This window comes from Numida meleagris, chromosome 21 (assembly GCF_002078875.1).
Source record: "Numida meleagris isolate 19003 breed g44 Domestic line chromosome 21, NumMel1.0, whole genome shotgun sequence".
NCBI classification, from domain to species: Eukaryota; Metazoa; Chordata; class Aves; order Galliformes; family Numididae; genus Numida; species Numida meleagris.
Genome location: NC_034429.1, coordinates 2,858,143 through 2,876,120, shown reverse-complemented (window position 1 = coordinate 2,876,120; position 17,978 = coordinate 2,858,143). Strand labels below are relative to the sequence as shown.

At 39.6% G+C, this 17,978-nt stretch overlaps 1 protein-coding gene across 1 annotated transcript in view; it reads left to right on the top strand.

The window, feature by feature from the left end:
* The window catches only part of KAT6A (lysine acetyltransferase 6A), a 31,548-nt gene extending 14,047 nt beyond the window's left edge, over positions 1–17,501 (top strand). Inside the window, exons 5-18 of the mRNA XM_021375056.1 lie at positions 266–381; positions 625–706; positions 1,470–1,605; positions 2,228–2,541; positions 3,503–3,621; positions 3,810–3,925; positions 5,254–5,395; positions 5,814–5,975; positions 6,136–6,229; positions 6,959–7,190; positions 8,213–8,417; positions 8,615–9,304; positions 9,819–10,137; positions 12,341–17,501. Coding sequence (XP_021230731.1) covers positions 266–381; positions 625–706; positions 1,470–1,605; positions 2,228–2,541; positions 3,503–3,621; positions 3,810–3,925; positions 5,254–5,395; positions 5,814–5,975; positions 6,136–6,229; positions 6,959–7,190; positions 8,213–8,417; positions 8,615–9,304; positions 9,819–10,137; positions 12,341–14,928 — 5,315 coding nt within the window. The 3' untranslated portion in view covers positions 14,929–17,501. The remainder of the gene's footprint in view (positions 1–265; positions 382–624; positions 707–1,469; positions 1,606–2,227; positions 2,542–3,502; positions 3,622–3,809; positions 3,926–5,253; positions 5,396–5,813; positions 5,976–6,135; positions 6,230–6,958; positions 7,191–8,212; positions 8,418–8,614; positions 9,305–9,818; positions 10,138–12,340) is intronic.

Sequence of the window (17,978 nt, the reverse complement as noted above, 5' to 3'; positions counted from 1 at the left end):
TTGAAAAATCTAGTAATGATGACTAGCATAACTCAAGTTATGGAAAATTATCTTAGTGTGCTTTTGAACATGGACTTGCCATTTACTTTCTAGAGTGCTGTGTGTAAGTGGATAAGAATAGAAGCATCTAAAAACAGGATTATCTGGATAATCAAATTTCTTCATGGAAATATGTGATTAACAAAGTTAACTCTCTGTGAGCTATCTGTGATCATTAGCAGCAGTGGGATGGTTTTGCTGGTATCATGTTTTCCATTTCCTGCAGGTCATCCTTCCTGTTTGAAGTTCTCACCAGAGCTGACAGTTCGAGTCAAAGCCTTGCGATGGCAATGTATTGAGTGCAAAACCTGCAGTTCCTGTCGAGATCAGGGCAAAAATGCTGTGAGTACAGTGGAATATGGACTGATTTAGTACGACATCAGCCTTGTGAATGTTCTGTTAAAATATCATGTAAAACAATTCTGGAGTTAAATATTTGCAGCTTCTGTTTTATAGTCTTTCTGAGACCTGCCAAATACAGTGTCAGTAGTTTGAGAACTACATGTGTATTCTCCCAGATGGTGACAAATTAATGGAGGGATTGTTGCACATCAAAGAAAGATTAAGTTTATCTGTCTTCAACAGGATAACATGCTATTTTGTGACTCATGTGACCGTGGCTTTCACATGGAGTGCTGTGATCCCCCTCTTACCAGGATGCCAAAAGGTGAGGAGTTCGTGATGAAAAGCGTAATTTAATGTGGTGTAAGAAGAGATCAGTGGTTAGAAAGCGCTTCTAAAGCGTACTTTATTCTCATTTAGTTACTTTTAACTTGCTCTTTACATTATTGCTTTTCAGGTATTAAAAACTAAAGTTTTCTTTGGGAAGGGGCAGAGCTGAACATCCAGATTTTCCCATCTGTTTCTGCTTCCTGTATGTTATTTTCTGTGAAGAATTTGGAAAAAAAAAAAAAAAAGTCTTTAAGAGCTGAGGGAATGAAATTGATCCTTGCAGATGAAAGTGGTTAGCTTCAATTTGAATGAATACCTTTGTACATAAGAGAGAGATTGGCTTGTACATTTTTGAAATCATATTTGTTTGGACAGTAGAGAATCGTGGAGTACAACCAAACTTATTTCCATCAGAGAACAGGTTGTCTGTGGAAGATTCTCCCTTGATAACTGGAAAAAAAAGAATTCCTATAGAAGGTGGTTGGAATTAGTGTATTCATGAGCAGAATGTATGATTACTAAATGTTAACAGCTAAAGAGGCTTCCTAAATATCATGATGGGGTATGAGGGAGTGGGAATTAACCAAATATGAATTTAGTTCACTGGCTTATGCATAATTTTTCTGACATGCATATCTGTGGAGAGGACCTTTGAGCCTGTTCTTACTCCTTCTGTGAGAAGGCCTGGGGCCTTTAATTCTACCTTTCTTCAATGTAGATGCTCACTGCATTCAGTAGTGGAGACTTGTGTTTTATAGGTATGTGGATATGTCAAATATGTCGGCCACGTAAGAAAGGAAGAAAACTTTTACACAAGAAGGCAGCACAGATAAAACGACGCTATGCTAATCCAATAGGACGTCCCAAAAACAGGTTAAAGAATCAAAATGCAACGTAAGTTTCTCTATAAAGAGGAATAAGGTGTGTGATTCTGTAGGACAGTGAGCATTTTTGAAGTGTCATGTCTATACTTTCTGTGAGATTTTTTTTACAATGAAGAGTTTTTCATTATTCTTCAATACAAAATTTCTGAAGAGTTCTGTAAAAGAGTAAAGTAATCTCACAGATTTTATTTGTGCCTTGATTTTTTTTAAATTCTTTTTAATGACTTATCATTTTGTTACGAGCTGTTCCTTATAGTCATGCATTCATTTTGCTGTTTGTGTCAGATCTGTTATTCTGAATGACTACTTCTTCCAATAGAGTAGCTTTGCTTTGCCTTATTTCTGATGCTTAGAGAAACATACATTGAAAAATGTAAATTGAAACTTCCTGTGTATTCATTCTGTCCACTGTCTTTTATAATTTCATCTATTACATTCAGTGAAAATCTATTATTTATACTCAAACTAATTGCACATACTGTTCAATGTGTAGAACTGAGGTGCTTAGAATTAGTTCACATTTAACTTCTGTGTGATACATAAATAAATAGGGAAGTTACTGATCCACTCTGAAAGTAAAACCAAACCGCTTTCCAAGATCTTACCATATGTTTCCCTTTCTGTTTCTTTAGATCAAAAGGCCCCTTCAGCAAAGTTCGAACTGGCCCTGGCCGGGGTCGGAAGCGTAAGATAACTCTGTCCAGCCAGTCAGCATCATCAGAAGGAGGATACCTGGAGCAGGCAGACATGTTGGACTACTGCAGAGACGGCAGTGCTACCTTGAAGTTTAACAAGAAAACCAAAGGGCTTATAGATGGCCTTACTAAATTCTTCACTCCCTCCCCTGATGGACGAAAAGCTCGAGGGGAAGTGGTAGACTATTCTCAGCAGTATAGGATCAGGAAAAAGGGTACCAGAAAATCTAGCACTTCAGAGTGGCCTACAGGTAAAGATTTTTTCGCTCTGCCAGTATAGGTATTTTGTACTCCAGGAAAATGTTCAGAAAGGCTAGGATGCTGAGGAGATCGGAGTTGTTGGAGGCTGGAAAGTTACTCAAATGCAGCTGTCTTTGGTGCACAGTAGCAGCTGGAAAAAGGAAAAGGAGACCTTTGCCACTTTATGATGGCAAGATGTGATTAGGGACTAAATGATTACTATGAGGTAAAATGCCCTTTTGATAATGAGGAGCTGGCTGATAACCTGAATAATTTGCTAAATAATGTCACGTTTGAAAGAAATAACTTAGGAAGTAACTAAGTAACTAAGTATACATACTGCTACGCATGGTAGCAGTATGAAATGGGAAACAAATAATGAAAACAAGTCTGAAAGACTTTTTCTGATCAGGCTTGCATGGAAATGTTTCTTAACTTTTCCTACCCATAGAGGAGCTTGCTTCATGCGGTGTTTGTCTTCCTGCTGGAGAGCATCCCTTCCTTGAACATAGCTCTACTTTGCTTGGTTTTTTTAATTTGTTCTTTTTGTTGGGTTTTTTTTTGTTGTTGTTGTTGTTTGTTTTTTGTGGGAGGATGTTGCTTGGGTGATAAGCATCCTGATTTTAGTTGTGGCAAATACAGCATTTAAATAATTGTGATCCTTGTTTGTGAGAGACGGGAGCAGTGGTAAGCTGTTTATCCACAATGGTTTAATTAGTACCATGATGGCATTTGTAACTTGAAATCGTAAGTGATGAGTTTGGGTTAAATATCTGATACTCCTTCTCATGTGGTCACAAATCCAGAAATGGTTTTTTCCTTTGTGGTCCCAAATCTGAGTAGAAAATCTCATTATGAAGCTCAGCAAAGTGACTGAAAGCAGCCAGAGGTTGCTTCATGCTGTGCTAAAAAGTATGTGCTCCTTTGTAAATACAGGTGATGACAATTTTTTCTTTTTTCTTTTATTTACAGACAATCAGGATGGCTGGGATGGAAAACAGGAAAATGAAGAGCGCTTTTTTGGAAGCCAGGATGTCTTAACTGAAAAAGATATGGAGTTGTTTAGAGATATTCAGGAGCAAGCACTGCAGGTAAAGCTAGTTTTTCAGCATTCAGCAGAAAGTACCTTACTTGTAAAAGAGGTAAAATCATACCAAGGAATATGGAGTTCAGATGAGTCAGTTTGTCACTGAAGCTATGTAAGTGTTTAAATTTGTTTCAGCTTAGAAATCTTTCACTTTGAAAATCACAAAAACTTTTTTTTTTCCTTCTTGCATAGAAAGTAGGGGTGACTGGACCTCCTGATCCACAAGTTCGATGCCCCTCTGTTATCGAATTTGGCAAGTATGAAATTCAGACCTGGTACTCTTCCCCATATCCACAAGAATATTCGAGGTATGACTGAACATTTTTCTTTGTTCTGCTTCAGTGTTTATGGGAAAGCTGTATTCCAGCAGATGTGGAACTCTTAAGAAGATTCTGTGTAGGACAGAGGAAAACTACACATAATACAGATACTTTTCATGTTAGTTGGTAGATGTCTTAATGCTTTTTTTAGGCAGAGTCAGAAAGGCTATAAACTAACAGCCTGTGTATACTGTGAGCATTAAAACAGCCATGGGAATGTATGATTACATGGATTCTCAAAGATCTGACTTAATTCACTGCAGAGAGAGCAGCCTCAGCTACACGGTAGAGTATCTTGACTGTGACTACACTAGTTTTTTACTCATGGCATCATCATGATATAAAATAATAAAATTGTTGAGGTAATGAGGTGTTTACTGCTTATTAAATGAGCTCATTGGAAAGGGCTGTATGCTATTCAGGACTTAAAAGAGAAAAATAAGTGGAAATTTAATATGAATCACTTTTGATGTATTATTTTTATGCTGTTTGGTGTTCAACCCATCTAAACTGTAAGTGTTTCACGTTTTGTGTGTCTGAAAGGTTGTTGCTGTGATGTTTTGATGTTCTTTTGATAAATAACTTTGGAAACTTGTCTTAACAATAAGTTCTCCCAGCATAAAGTTGATTCAGAAAGAATAACTTCCAAGGTCCATAGTTAGAGAAAATGAAATAAAACTCATTATTATACGATTTCTACCACGGAGCATGTGGTCTGTTATCGGGAAATATTCTAGCTTTCTACAGGCATTGAAAGTAACTGAGAAGAGTAGATCTGCCCAAGCTAGTGTATATAAATGGAATTAAATCACAACAGTAGCAGGATACTTGCATTCAAATTGTTTGTGTCAATATAATATGAAAAATGATTTTAAAAGAGATTGATGACATTGTAACCCATTTCTCAGGAGTGTATACCACTGCTTTTTCCACAGGCAGAAGTGGGAAAACAAGAGCTACTTAATCCATCGTAGCATCACTAGTGCAAAACTGTTATTTGTTGTTACTTTTCTAGTATTTTAATTGATGCATTTATTTATTCTGACGTAATAATGTAAAAGTAATTAGGATATTAAGTACTTCTTTTTTTAATATATGTTTACTACAGAATAAGTAAGTGCTGTGACTTTAAGCATGGTAAGGGTTGGTTTTTTTCCACGAGTAGTGCACAAAAGTTCACTGTATCGTAGAGTTGTAGAATTGTGATTATATATACTGATTTTGTTTTCATCAAGTTTTTTTTATCTTCAGGAGTGAGGAATTTTGTATGAAAGCTTTTTTCTTCAGTCTTTGATTTTGTTTACCTTTGTTTACAGGCTACCCAAGCTGTACCTTTGTGAATTCTGTCTGAAGTATATGAAGAGCAGAACTATTCTCCAACAGCATATGAAAAAATGTGGCTGGTTCCATCCTCCAGCCAATGAAATTTATAGAAAAAACAATATTTCAGTCTTTGAGGTAAGTTAAGAAACTAAGCCTCTCACTGTTATCTCTAAAGCAGAGTTTTTAGTATCCAGTACTGTGATAAGTGTTCTGTAGCCCTCAAAACCTTCATTTTTCAAACATTCACATACAAAGAGCGAAGAGGTGCAAACAAGCAGCAATTGCTGACCTTTTTTTAATGGATGAACAGTCTATATACATAAGAGAAGGCTTATTCATTTTAGGGAAATGAATTTTAAGTTCTCAAGTAATGAATCTAACAGACTTGGCCAGGGCCCTTATGCTGTGAAATCTGAAATCTTATGAGATTCTACCTCTGGCATTGAAGCTTTCATTTCGTGTTAGGTGTTTCAAATATACGGGAGTACCCAGTTGAAGCACTTTCTTGTATGCCAGCATATGTAGTGACATAACGTTTCCTCATTTTTATAAGGTTGATGGCAACGTCAGCACTATCTACTGCCAGAATTTGTGCTTGTTAGCCAAACTCTTCCTGGACCATAAGACTCTTTATTATGATGTGGAACCATTTCTCTTCTACGTGCTGACACAGAACGATGTCAAGGGTTGTCACCTTGTTGGTTACTTTTCCAAGGCAAGTATTTTAATACTTCAGGCTTGGAAGAAGCTTCATAGCTATCTCAGTTTTCATTAAAAGTAATTATGGGGTTGTGTGGAATAATGTCTGCTATTTATGTCTGTTCTTTTGTTTTTTAAAATGCGCTACCTTTTTTTTTTTTTTTTTTGCCCAACAGGAAAAACACTGCCAACAGAAATACAATGTTTCCTGTATAATGATTCTTCCACAGTACCAGCGGAAGGGCTATGGCAGGTTCCTCATTGACTTCAGTAAGGAACTTCCATTTTTTTGCTTTTATACTTTTTTTTCCTTCCATATCTTAAAGAGACGCTTATCTCAGGAAGAGAATATATATCTATTTGCAATTTTAAAAAATCTCGGGAGAGGGATGCTGAAGTTCACAGTCATCTGAACTTAACTTGTTTTCTTAGTTGGAAGGCTTAAATTTCTGAAGAAAAATTGTTTTTTTTCTTGTATCTCATGTGTCCTGTGTAAGCAATTTATGGTGGAAACTACAGGCACATGTCAGTATAGAGTTTTTGCAGAAGCATGCCTTGTGTATGTAGTTATTTATACAGAAAGCAGACCGTAAAACCGCAGTCTGTTGAAACTTGAGCAGCTTAATTAATTGAATGTGTCTTAAGCAAAAAGTAGACATAGGTTTTAATTTAGCTTTAAGAGCAACAGAAATGGCTGTTTTTGAGCAGTGGATGTTCTGTGAATGTTCTCACATTCTTGCAGAAATCCGTATGTTCACTGGAAAACTTGCCACTCTAACTATACCTCTCATTCTGCTGACATAGCCCTCTGTGTGAATGTGCTAATGCTGCTGTTAATGTCCTGAGGAAAAATGCCCTTATCTAATTCTAGTAGAATAGTTTTAGAATATATACACAAGGATTTTTTAAAATCTGTTGTTATCCTGAAAGTGTTGCTGAAACAGAGGAACTCAGTGGAGTGTCTTGAGAAATCAGCGCTTTTTTCTTGCGCTTCTTTAGGCTATCTGCTTTCAAAGCGTGAGGGTCAAGCAGGATCACCAGAGAAGCCCCTGTCAGACCTGGGGCGGCTCTCATATATGGCTTATTGGAAAAGCGTAATATTGGAGTGCCTTTATCATCAACATGACAAGCAGTTAAGCATCAAGAAATTGAGTAAGCTGACTGGAATCTGCCCTCAAGATATCACTTCTACTCTGCATCACCTGCGAATGCTTGACTTCCGTAGTGACCAGTGAGTACAGTAGTTCTGCTGCATTTCCAGGTAGACTCGTATGTATTAGAAGGAAGTTGAATTGTGTCTGGAGGCAAGTTACATCTAATAAGCTTGATTTTATTTAAAAGTCAGTTGTCCATATGTTGTCTGTTGAGATCTATGATGCTTTCTTGTGATGGAAGAATTGTTCAGTGCTAAAGCTATACCAGATTACTAGATGTGGAGCTCTGCAGCTGTGAAACTTCCAAGTAATCTGCATCTTTGAAAGAAAGCAAGCTGGTATCTTGGCCACGTTCTCTTGGAGTCCTTCTGAGTAATCAGTAACCTCTAGAAAGGAGCAAGAGGATCTCTGGGGGAAGTATGTTCCTTTTTCCTGACACTGAGTAGTTGTTTCCTCCTTTTCAGCATTCATCCAAGGTGTCATTAACCTGTTTAGATGATGGGCTAGATCACTGGGATAAATTAGGTGTTTGGATATAGAATAAAGGTAGTTAACTTGGCCAGCGGAGTGAACCAGTGAAGTGAAATTCAGGGAATTACTCTTAATTCAGACAGTTGCTGTTTTGGAGGAGGGATAGTATTCTGTCTTAGCTTGTGTTAAATAGTTCATATTAAACTTGCTTTAGAGCACTTTTATGACACTTTCTACTTTGATACAGGTAGAATGGAATGTAACTTTTTAAAGCAGCCTTTTTTTTGTTGTTTCATTTTGCCTTTTAGCCAAATAGCTTACCTTCTGCCAATTTAACACATAATAAAAGTGATACTCTCCAGCTGAATGTTACCCACGTAAGGATCATGGCTTCACCATTAGCAAGAAGTGGAAAGAATTCAACAGCATTTTCTCAGTTTTAAGATACTTTCCCTAATCTAAGGCCATTGCACATTTGCGGACTGTAGAATTTTTGTGGACCTTCTGACCTCTCTGAAATTACTCACATTGAGATTACATTGATTGAAAGTACCTTATTTTATATCTGTGCCACATGACAACATGTATATTGTGTAGCCTGTTGTTAATCAGTGTTATTACTGTTTAGATTTGTCATCATTCGTCGAGAGAAGCTTATCCAAGAACATATGGCAAAGCTTAGAAATAATGTGCGACCGATAGATGTGGATGCAGAGTGCCTGCGTTGGACACCCGTTATAGTTTCCAACTCTGTTGTCTCTGAGGATGAGGAGGAAGAGACAGAGGATGGGGAAAATGAAGAGCAACAACATCATAAAGATTCAGAGTCCAGTGTAAGAGTGAATCTGTTACTTCTGTTTAGTGGGGGGAAAGGAGTGGCAGTGGGTGCTGTGACAACCTCATACGGGTCAATTCAGTTGTTGTCAGATTCTGAAAGGTTGTCCTTGTTACAGTTCAGTTATTTCTTGCTCAAAAGCTTCCACTGAGTCAAATAGGAAGAGTGAAATCTACTTGTTTTTATTTACATTAGATGGTAAAATCTGTGTCATGGGAGAAGAAAGAACAAGAACCCTATTCACCAACAAAGAATGAAAAAAAGCCTGATGTCATTGCTCCAGTCAATTCTACACGGCCAAACAAGCATGTTTTTTCACTGGACAGTCTTCCAGCAAACAGTCAAACATCACGAAGAGGTCGATGGAACCGCAAGGGCAAAAAACTTCGAGAACCCTTTTGTGAGAAGGAGCCAGTATTGCCCACTGAGGACAAAACAGCCATTCCCAGTGAACAATGCAGCGAATGTGAGGAGAAATCAGTAGCTTCACGAGGCCAGTGCAGTGAATGTGAGGAAAAGTCATCAGCCTTGCAGGAAAGGTGTGAATGTGAGGAGAAGTCTCCAACCCCAAGAGGCCATTATGCTGAAGATGAGGAAAAATCTGTGGCTTCGCAAGTGCAGTATGGCAAAAATGAAAAATCTGCAGTTCCCCACCAGCATTATAGTGAAGGTATGGAAAGGTGGAGAGGACAGTTGAAAAAGAACATGGAGCCACTGAAGAATAGGTTCCCAGAGGACTGTGAGAGATTACCCCACTGCTACAGCGATAGTGATAGGGCACTTCTGAGGTGTTTTAGTGAGAGCAGCGAAGAGGAAGATGATGACCCTGTGAGTCCCCGATCAAGCTCTCCACCTGTTCTTACCAAACCAACATTAAAACGAAAGGTGCGTGCTTTATTTCTTCATGTTGTCTCTGACTATATTAATGCAGCCTGTTTTGTCAGTGCTGGTGTTGTGTTGAGGGTCGATGCAATTCACAAGATAGGTATTAAATGTACAGGTAGCATCTGCTCAGTATTCTAGAACTCTGGAGAGTGCCGTTATCGTAGAGTTAGCGGTCTTCTTTGTTGGATCAGAGGTAATTTTTTTCCCAATTTCTGCCTTGTGCTTTGAACGTTTTCCGGCTTGGTTATTGAAGTTTTATTCAGTCAAAATAAAAATAGATATGCTCCTACTTGTAAAAGAGGCTTTCAAAATACAAATACTATCTAAACAACTGAAATCACAGCATAAAGTCTTTGAAATGATTAACCATAGAGAAGTCAATCCTGTCAACATGAATAAGAAAATACTCATGGGATGCTGCACTGAGAAGTTAAACTCAGCTGTTGATGTTTTTTGTTTTAAGTGTGTTATTTCTACACTCAATAGAATGTCTTCTCCCACCATCTTCTCTCAGAAACCAATTCTTCATCGGAAGAGGAGAGTACGCAAGCGTAAGCACCACAATAGCAGTGTCGTCACTGAAACAATCTCAGAGACCACAGAAGTGCTGGATGAACCATTTGAGGACTCAGACTCTGAACGACCAATGCCCCGATTAGAGCCTACGTTTGAAATTGAGGAGGAGGAAGAGGAAGAAGAGGACGAGGAGGATGAGGAGAATGAACTTTTGTCCAGTGGATACTTTCAGCATTTAGCCCCACAAGACACCCTCAGGAACAGACCCTCTTCTAAGAGGAAGTCCAAAGATGAGGAGGAGTCTGATGACAATAATGGTATGTTTGGTGGTAAGCTTCAGAAGTTTGGTTAGGCACCACTGAAAAGAGCCTTGTTCCATGTTCTCTATTGCCCCTCTTCAGGTGTCTGTGCATATTAAGATCCTCTTGAGCCTTCTGTATTCCCTGTTCTCTCAAACTTTCCTTACAGGACAGAGGCTCCCATCTTTGTCATTTTTGTAGCTATTTGCTGGACTCTCTCCGGTATGTCCTTATCTGTCTTGTATGGGGGAGACCAGAACTGGACACATTTAATATTACTTTTCTCTAAAGAAAGCCCACCATCGTAAAATCTTTTACTTTTTTTTCTTCTTAAAATCGTTAAATCAAGGACAGTACAGATAAAAGTACAGGTTCTTTGCAAAAGAACTAGTAAAAGCTAATCTCCTGTAGTAGATAGGAAGTGTAAAAGAAGAGGAAGAGAAATAGATTCTATGGTTTTTCAAAGACATGGATTTTATTTATTCGGAAAGTTTTGAATGTTAGTGCTTTAACAAATACTATGACAGTAGTGTTTTCCTCTTCCTATCTCATCTCATCTGGCAGATCCTTTCTTTCCTTTACTCACATTCTAAATATTTTTTGATGGATGACTTCAAGAGGTTGTTAAATTTTGAACTCTTATGTTCAAGCTCATTTTTCATACTCCAGAATTTTTTCCAGTATGCTTCTGGTCAGAGGTATTGAAGATAAATACCTGTCAGAATTTCTTGTATGTAGTTTTTAGTGGATATCTAACTTTGAATAAATAGCATTTCAATATAAAGTGAGTCAGTCCTTTGAAGCTTTAAAAAAAAAAAAAAAACCCTTTGTGACTTACCGTGGATGAACTTGTTTGTAAGCAGATTGAGTAACTTCTGGAAACATAGAACATTGGTTCTTCAGATGCATTTTTTGATTACTAGGAGCGCATTTAGTGTTACCTTTGAATTCTTTGCATAACTGTGGATTTCCAGCAGCTCTTTGGAAAATGCCTGGATCTGAAATGATCTGGACTTTCGGGTCCCCTTTGTTTGCTATTTTAAGGGTAAATATTAAAGAAACGGTGTTGCAGCTGACAAGAAAAGAAAGGATTTGGTAAATGAAGTGAAGGATATCTCAGTGGCATACATACTTTCTCAGAGACTATTTGAAGGTCATGTCTAGTAATCAAGTGAGTATGGTTTTCTAGCTCAAAGATTTGGATGATCCTTAAGTATATGAATGGGGAAGAATCTCAAGCAGAGCAGAGACATCTTGTCATCTTTGGTGAATCTACCGCTGCTGTCTTTACTGTTATTCACACTTGATAAGAGTATCAATAAATTGAAATATGTCAAAGAACAGTCATGGGTTGATAAAGGCACTGAAACAAATTTTCTATTACGATAGATTCAAAGAATTCAGTCACCTTGGATTATAAGCAGAGGCAAGAGCAACTTACTACTTTTGTTTACCTATGTGAGAACTGTTAATTGGTAAGAATGATTCTCTGTCCAGCGGATAAAATAAAAACTAACACAAAAGCAGATTAAGAAAATCGAGTGTCTGAAGACCAAAATTCAGATGATAAAGTGTGAATATTGACTAGTGTCAGTGCAAGAGTTTATCAGCAGTTGTATGAAATGCCACTGACTATTGTAATTGACAGGTTCAAAACAGAATTACTTCGGGGGAGGCCTTACAGTGTTTGGTAAATTCATTAAACATTAATTTCTGGTAGTATAGGCTATGAAACTATTATAGTATTTGAAAAGCTACTGAAATGCAAAATTATATTTCATCACATAAAAGTCAGATGAGAGAGGAATTTAGATTCCTTTAAGTGTTTTCTTAGGATAAAAACAGCCAAGTTCATCTGTGTATTTCTGTAGGCATTCAAAAATGTAAGCCATGACAAAGTAAAAATACTTCATTTCTGCAGCAGATGCACAAAATTCAGATCTAAATGGAAACATAACTTTTACTGAACATTGCCTAGTGTTAAATTTGACTTGCTTATTAAAGGCTCAGAGCTTTGACCATGCAAAATCTTGAAAGCGTTGCTCTTCTTTGAAAATGCAATGTGCTTTGCAACCGCTGATGAGCAGACCTTGATCTTTTTTGCTACCCTTCACAATAAATTGCTAAGTTAGATATGTAAAGTTGCTAAATATGATAGAATGCTTGGGAAAGCTTCCATGAATACTCAGAGTAAACAGCGTTTTTCTATTTGTGTTTTTAGATACTCCAACTTTGAAACCGTTATCTATGCTGAGAAAATGTGAAGCAAATGATTCTTCACTTGATCCAGATACTTCTACACCCATGAAAAAGAAGAAGGGATGGCCAAAAGGCAAAAGCCGAAAACCAGTCCATTGGAAGAAAAGACCTGGTCGAAAACCAGGTTATAAACTGAACCGGGATAAAGTGCCACCATCAGTTCAGGGAGAGGGACTTGATCCAGTGGTAGCTAATTCAAAAACAGGGCGTAAGTCCAAAATTTCAGATAAAGAGGAAAGTGTTGAACAAAAAGAAGAGCTGCCTCTTAGTGAGGAAAGGAAAGAGGAAGATGTGAATATGGAAGCAGAAGAGGTAGGAGAGGGAGAAGAGGAAGATGCAGCCAGCAGTGAGGTAAGAGCAGTTTCTCCAGTGGACAGCAGCAGTAGTCCAGTGCCAGAAGTTAAAGAGCCTGAAATAGAAGAGGAAGTAGAGGAGAAACCACAAGTATTAGAAGAGCAAAGGCAATCAGAAGAAGAGCAGCAAGAGCTAGATGAACCTGAGCAAGACCATGAAGACGATGATGAAATTGCAGTAGTGACAAATCAGAACGAAGACCATGATGCTGATGATGAAGATGATGGTCATCTGGAGTCTGTGAAGAAAACAGAATTGGAGGAACAGCCTGTAAGAGAAGTGGTGAAGGAGGAACCTGATGTTCAGGAATGTTTTTTAGAAACAAATATGCCAAGCAGTAGAGAAGATACAAAAGGAAAAGACGAAACAGAGGCAGATTCTGAGGAAGAGCAGGCTTCCAATGAAACATCGGTGGGCTCAGAGCACGTCCCCGGGTCTGAAGATGATCATGAAGAAGATCCAAGTAATAAAGAAGGTTTAATTGAATTAAAAGAAGAGGAAGAGATTCCTCACAGTGAACTAGATCTTGAAACTGTTCAAGCAGTGCAGTCCTTGACACAGGAGGAAAGCAATGAACATGACGTAGCTTACCAGGACTGTGAAGAGACTCTTGCAGCTTGTCAAACTCTGCAGAGTTACACCCAGACTGAGGAGGATCCTCAGATATCAATGGTTGAAGATTGCCAGGCCTCAGAACACAACAGTCCAATATCCTCTGTTCAGTCCCACCCCAGCCAGTCTGTTCGTTCTGTCAGCAGCCCAACTGTGCCTGCTCTGGAGAGCAGTTACACCCAGATAAGCCCTGAACAAGGATCCCTGTCCGCACCCTCTATGCAGAACATGGAGACCAGCCCCATGATGGATGTGCCTTCAGTATCGGACCACTCTCAGCAGGTGGTGGATAGTGGTTTCAGTGACCTTGGCAGCATTGAGAGCACTACAGAGAATTATGAAAACCCTAGCAGCTATGACTCCACTATGGGAGGCAGCATTTGTGGAAATAACTCTTCTCAGAGCAGCTGTTCCTATGGGGGACTGTCATCTTCCAGCAGCCTCACGCAGAACAGTTGTGTTGTCACTCAGCAAATGGCAAATATTGGCAGCAGTTGCAGCATGATGCAGCAAAGCACTGTCCAGCCTGCAGCAAACTGTAATATCAAGTCACCTCAGAGCTGTGTCATAGAAAGACCTCCAAGTAACCAGCAACCAGCAGCGCAGCCACAACAGCAGCAGCCTCAGTCACAGCAGCCACAGCCCCCACCTCCGCCCCAGCAGCAACCTCCACTGTCCCAGTGTAGTATGAACAACAGCTTCACCCCAGCACCTATGATCATGGAAATACCTGAATCAGGAACCACTGGTAACATAAGTATCTATGAGAGGATTCCAGGGGATTTTGGGGCTGGGAGCTATTCACAACCATCAGCCACATTCAGTTTAGCCAAGTTGCAGCAGCTGACAAACACCATTATGGACCCTCATGCCATGCCTTATAGCCATTCTCCTGCTGTGACTTCCTATGCAACCAGTGTTTCTCTGTCCAACACAGGATTGGCTCAGCTAGCTCCCTCTCATCCGTTAGCAGGCACACCACAAGCACAAGCCACCATGACACCCCCACCAAACTTGGCATCCACCACCATGAACCTCACGTCACCTCTGCTTCAGTGTAATATGTCTGCTACCAATATTGGCATTCCACATACACAGAGGTTGCAGGGGCAAATGCCAGTCAAGGGGCATATTTCCATTCGCTCTAAATCAGCACCCCTGCCCTCTGCAACTGCACACCAGCAGCAACTGTATGGCCGCAGCCCACCTGCCGTTGCCATGCAGGCTGGCCCTCGTACGTTGGCTGTTCAACGAGGTATGAACATGGGGGTCAACCTAATGCCAACCACCCCATACAATGTTAATTCCATGAATATGAACACCCTTAATGCCATGAACAGCTACAGAATGACACAACCCATGATGAACAGCAGTTACCATAGTAACCCTGCCTACATGAACCAGACAGCACAGTATCCTATGCAGATGCAGATGGGAATGATGGGGAGCCAGGCCTATACCCAGCAGCCTATGCAGCCAAATCCTCATGGAAATATGATGTACACTGGCCCCTCCCATCACAGCTACATGAATGCTGCTGGGGTGCCCAAGCAGTCTCTCAATGGACCGTACATGAGAAGATGAGCAAGATGAGCTTGCATCCAAAAAACTTAAATATATAAATAAAGGAACCTTTTATACTGACGAACCAGAGAAAACGGACCTTTTTCCAGTTAAAATATTGCTGTAGATTTAGAGGGATTTTCTTTGGTTTATTTTATTTTTTAGAAAGCTTGGTGGTTTTTGTTGTTGTTGTTGGTTTTCTGTTTTTTTTTTGTTTTTTTTTTTGTGGTTTTCTGGGGGGGGTGGGGTGGGAGAGGGAAAGAGGGGTTGTTTTCTTCACAATCCTGAAACATTTTACAGCTGAAATCATTTACAGATGTTTTTTAGAGGGAAAACATGCACAAAATGTTTTCATAATTTAAGAAGAGCCTTACTTTGCTGACCATGTGGACAGAATATGTGTAATGGTGAAATCATCTTTAAATTTTTTTTTTCAAATGTATGTCCTTCTCCCTCCCCTGTGTCCCTCCGTATGCATTTTTTAGCGCTGCAGTAATGTAAAATGTCTGACATCTCAAGGAGTAACAACCCGTCCCTCCAAACCCCACTTAGAATTTTCTACTTCTAGCAGGAGGCACTTACTGGGAGAAGTGGAAGGGGACACAGAGGATAAATGAAGCTCTTTATTTCTGCAAGTCGGGAAGAACCATTTATCTTTTAACTTTTCCTGACTCTCACCTTCAGTAAAATTTGGAGACACATGTAAACAAACTATTCACATTGGTGTTTTTGTAGATGAGTTAATTGAAATTGTATGTTTCATTCTGAAAGTATAATGTACTTTTAAAATGATCCCATTTACAACCCAGGCATGCACGTCTGCACGTGCACATGTTGTCACTCTGAACTACTGGAAGCATCTATGAGCTGTTTGTAGCCATCATGCAGTCATGAGGAGGATAGGATGATTATTGGACAGAAAAAATGGTTGCAGGCTCTTCTGGTGAACTGCAAGTCAACCACAACTCTGAGATCCCAAACTCTGCTTTAGTGTGTACTTGGAAATGCTGAGGGTCTTGTTCTGAGCCTTTGAGCAGGCTGAGCTCAAAAGCATCTGTTTCCAGTGATCTGCCTCTTAGTGTCTATACTTCCATTATCTTGCAAGATAAAGTGTATATTTTAAGTGACTCGGTGAGAACCTTGTGGTGTCCTTGTCACTCTTCCATTCCTGGTACGGCGTAGGCAGTTGCTGAATGTGCCGCTGTTAGGGGGGCATCAGTTATGTTGAACGTTTCCCTGATTCTTCCACTGTTCGAGACTATTTTGTCAGAATAGCCACACTTTTGATCTAGTGTGGGAAGCGAAGGGAGTCAGCCTGTTTTACAGGAGTGAAACAGTCCAAACACCACAGTAGGATGCAGGTGGCGGGATTTTGCTGTTTATTACTGCATAATCCAGTTTGTGTTCTTTTTTGGCTATACCGCTCTGTGATAGACACAGCACCTGCTGGCATGTCACCCAGTTCAAAAAAGGGACACCCCTTAATGTAGAGCTCTTTTTTTATTGTATATGAAGTAGAAATACAGACACATTAATAAGACTAATTTCTTTTTTTTCTTTAAAAAAAAAAACCAAAAGAATCTACAAGTTGGGTTTTTCATATGCACTAAAATGGACTTTCTTCCAATAACTGCTAACCATAAAAGGCAGAATTCAAAGGACTTCCTTTTTTTTTTCCTGTTTAGTTTTGAGCATGTACAAGGCTATGTAGGACTCCATTTCTCTGTATATACTATTCCAGTTCCAAATAACCCACGTAGGAAGCACACTGTGCTGCCCTCTCCTTCCTAGATCTTCAGCTGTGTCACTGCTTCCTGGTTGCTGGGGTGGGTGGTGGGGTGGAAGGGGTCTGAGACAGGAGGAGAAGCTGTTGAGATGAGGGCCATGAATTTAGTTTGTTTGCTGTTATGTTTGGTTTGGTTTTGTATTTTTTTTTAATCAATTGGGCAGCTCCCTTTTCCACAAGCCTTTGTGACTGTAGAACTATTGTAGAAAAAGAAGTTCTTTTCTATATATAAAAAGAAATTATCCAACGCAGTAATATTGGTACCTACCATTTTTTCACTTCTGTTTAAAAAGAAAATAAATAAATGTATTTTTAGCAAGATAACTTGGGTAATCTTCTAAAAGAAATTAAAAAAAATCTCACTGTTAGTGACTTTGATGCCTTTTAAAATAAGAGCTTTTTCATTTCATTCCATCTTCAAAATTTTTTATCTTTGTTGTAGAATATTAAAAACTATTTTAAGAAAGAAAAAAATTCTCTTTAAAGAGATCTCTAGAGTGTGTGAATAGGAGCTCCAGATGCCTCTAAAAGCCGCATGTACAAATGAAGCTGAGTTTATTCCTGTCTGTTTATATTTGCTTTTCCTGTTTTGTAATCTCTTTGTACTTCGTTCATGGTGACTTGTAAGCTAAGGGGAAGGGGTGCCTAGATGCCTTTGTATTTCTCCATGTCATATGCTCCTGGCTGGATGGTCTCCCTTCCTCTACTTGTATGTAATATCACTTTTTTTTCCCCTTTCTAGCAAGTACTTTCAAAAGAACTCTGTACATTTTAACATAAAAAATAAATTATGTTGAGCCATTTTGGATGTCTGTTGTGCACGTGGATTTTTTTCTTCCATTTCAGCGCTGAGCTCTGTTACTGATCTTTGTCCTGGGAACGTGGTTCCTTGTTTATCCTTTGTTCCTCTCTGCGAGGGCTGCCTGAAGCTTAAGCTACGTGCAGTAGCTGTGTTTTGTCAATTGTTCGTACCGTGGCCGTGAGAGCTTTGCCTCATGCGTGCCGAGAGCTGCGGTGCGCGACTTCAGCCCCGGCACCGCTGGGCTCTTCGCGCGCAGCCCCGTGCCAGCGCCAGGCGGCAGCAGAGCTCCGCGCCGTTCCAGCCCGCGGCCTTCCTGCAGCCGCGCTGTCACACGTCTGCCTCCAGACGGGCCGCTGCGTCCTGGTAAAAAGCGAAAAGCACCCTGAGAACCAGTAAATTCCTTTTGAATGAACATTCGGGCACACGCTTTGCTGTCCCCAGGCCTCACGGAGGCGAAACGTGTCTTTCTGCTAGCAATGCTAC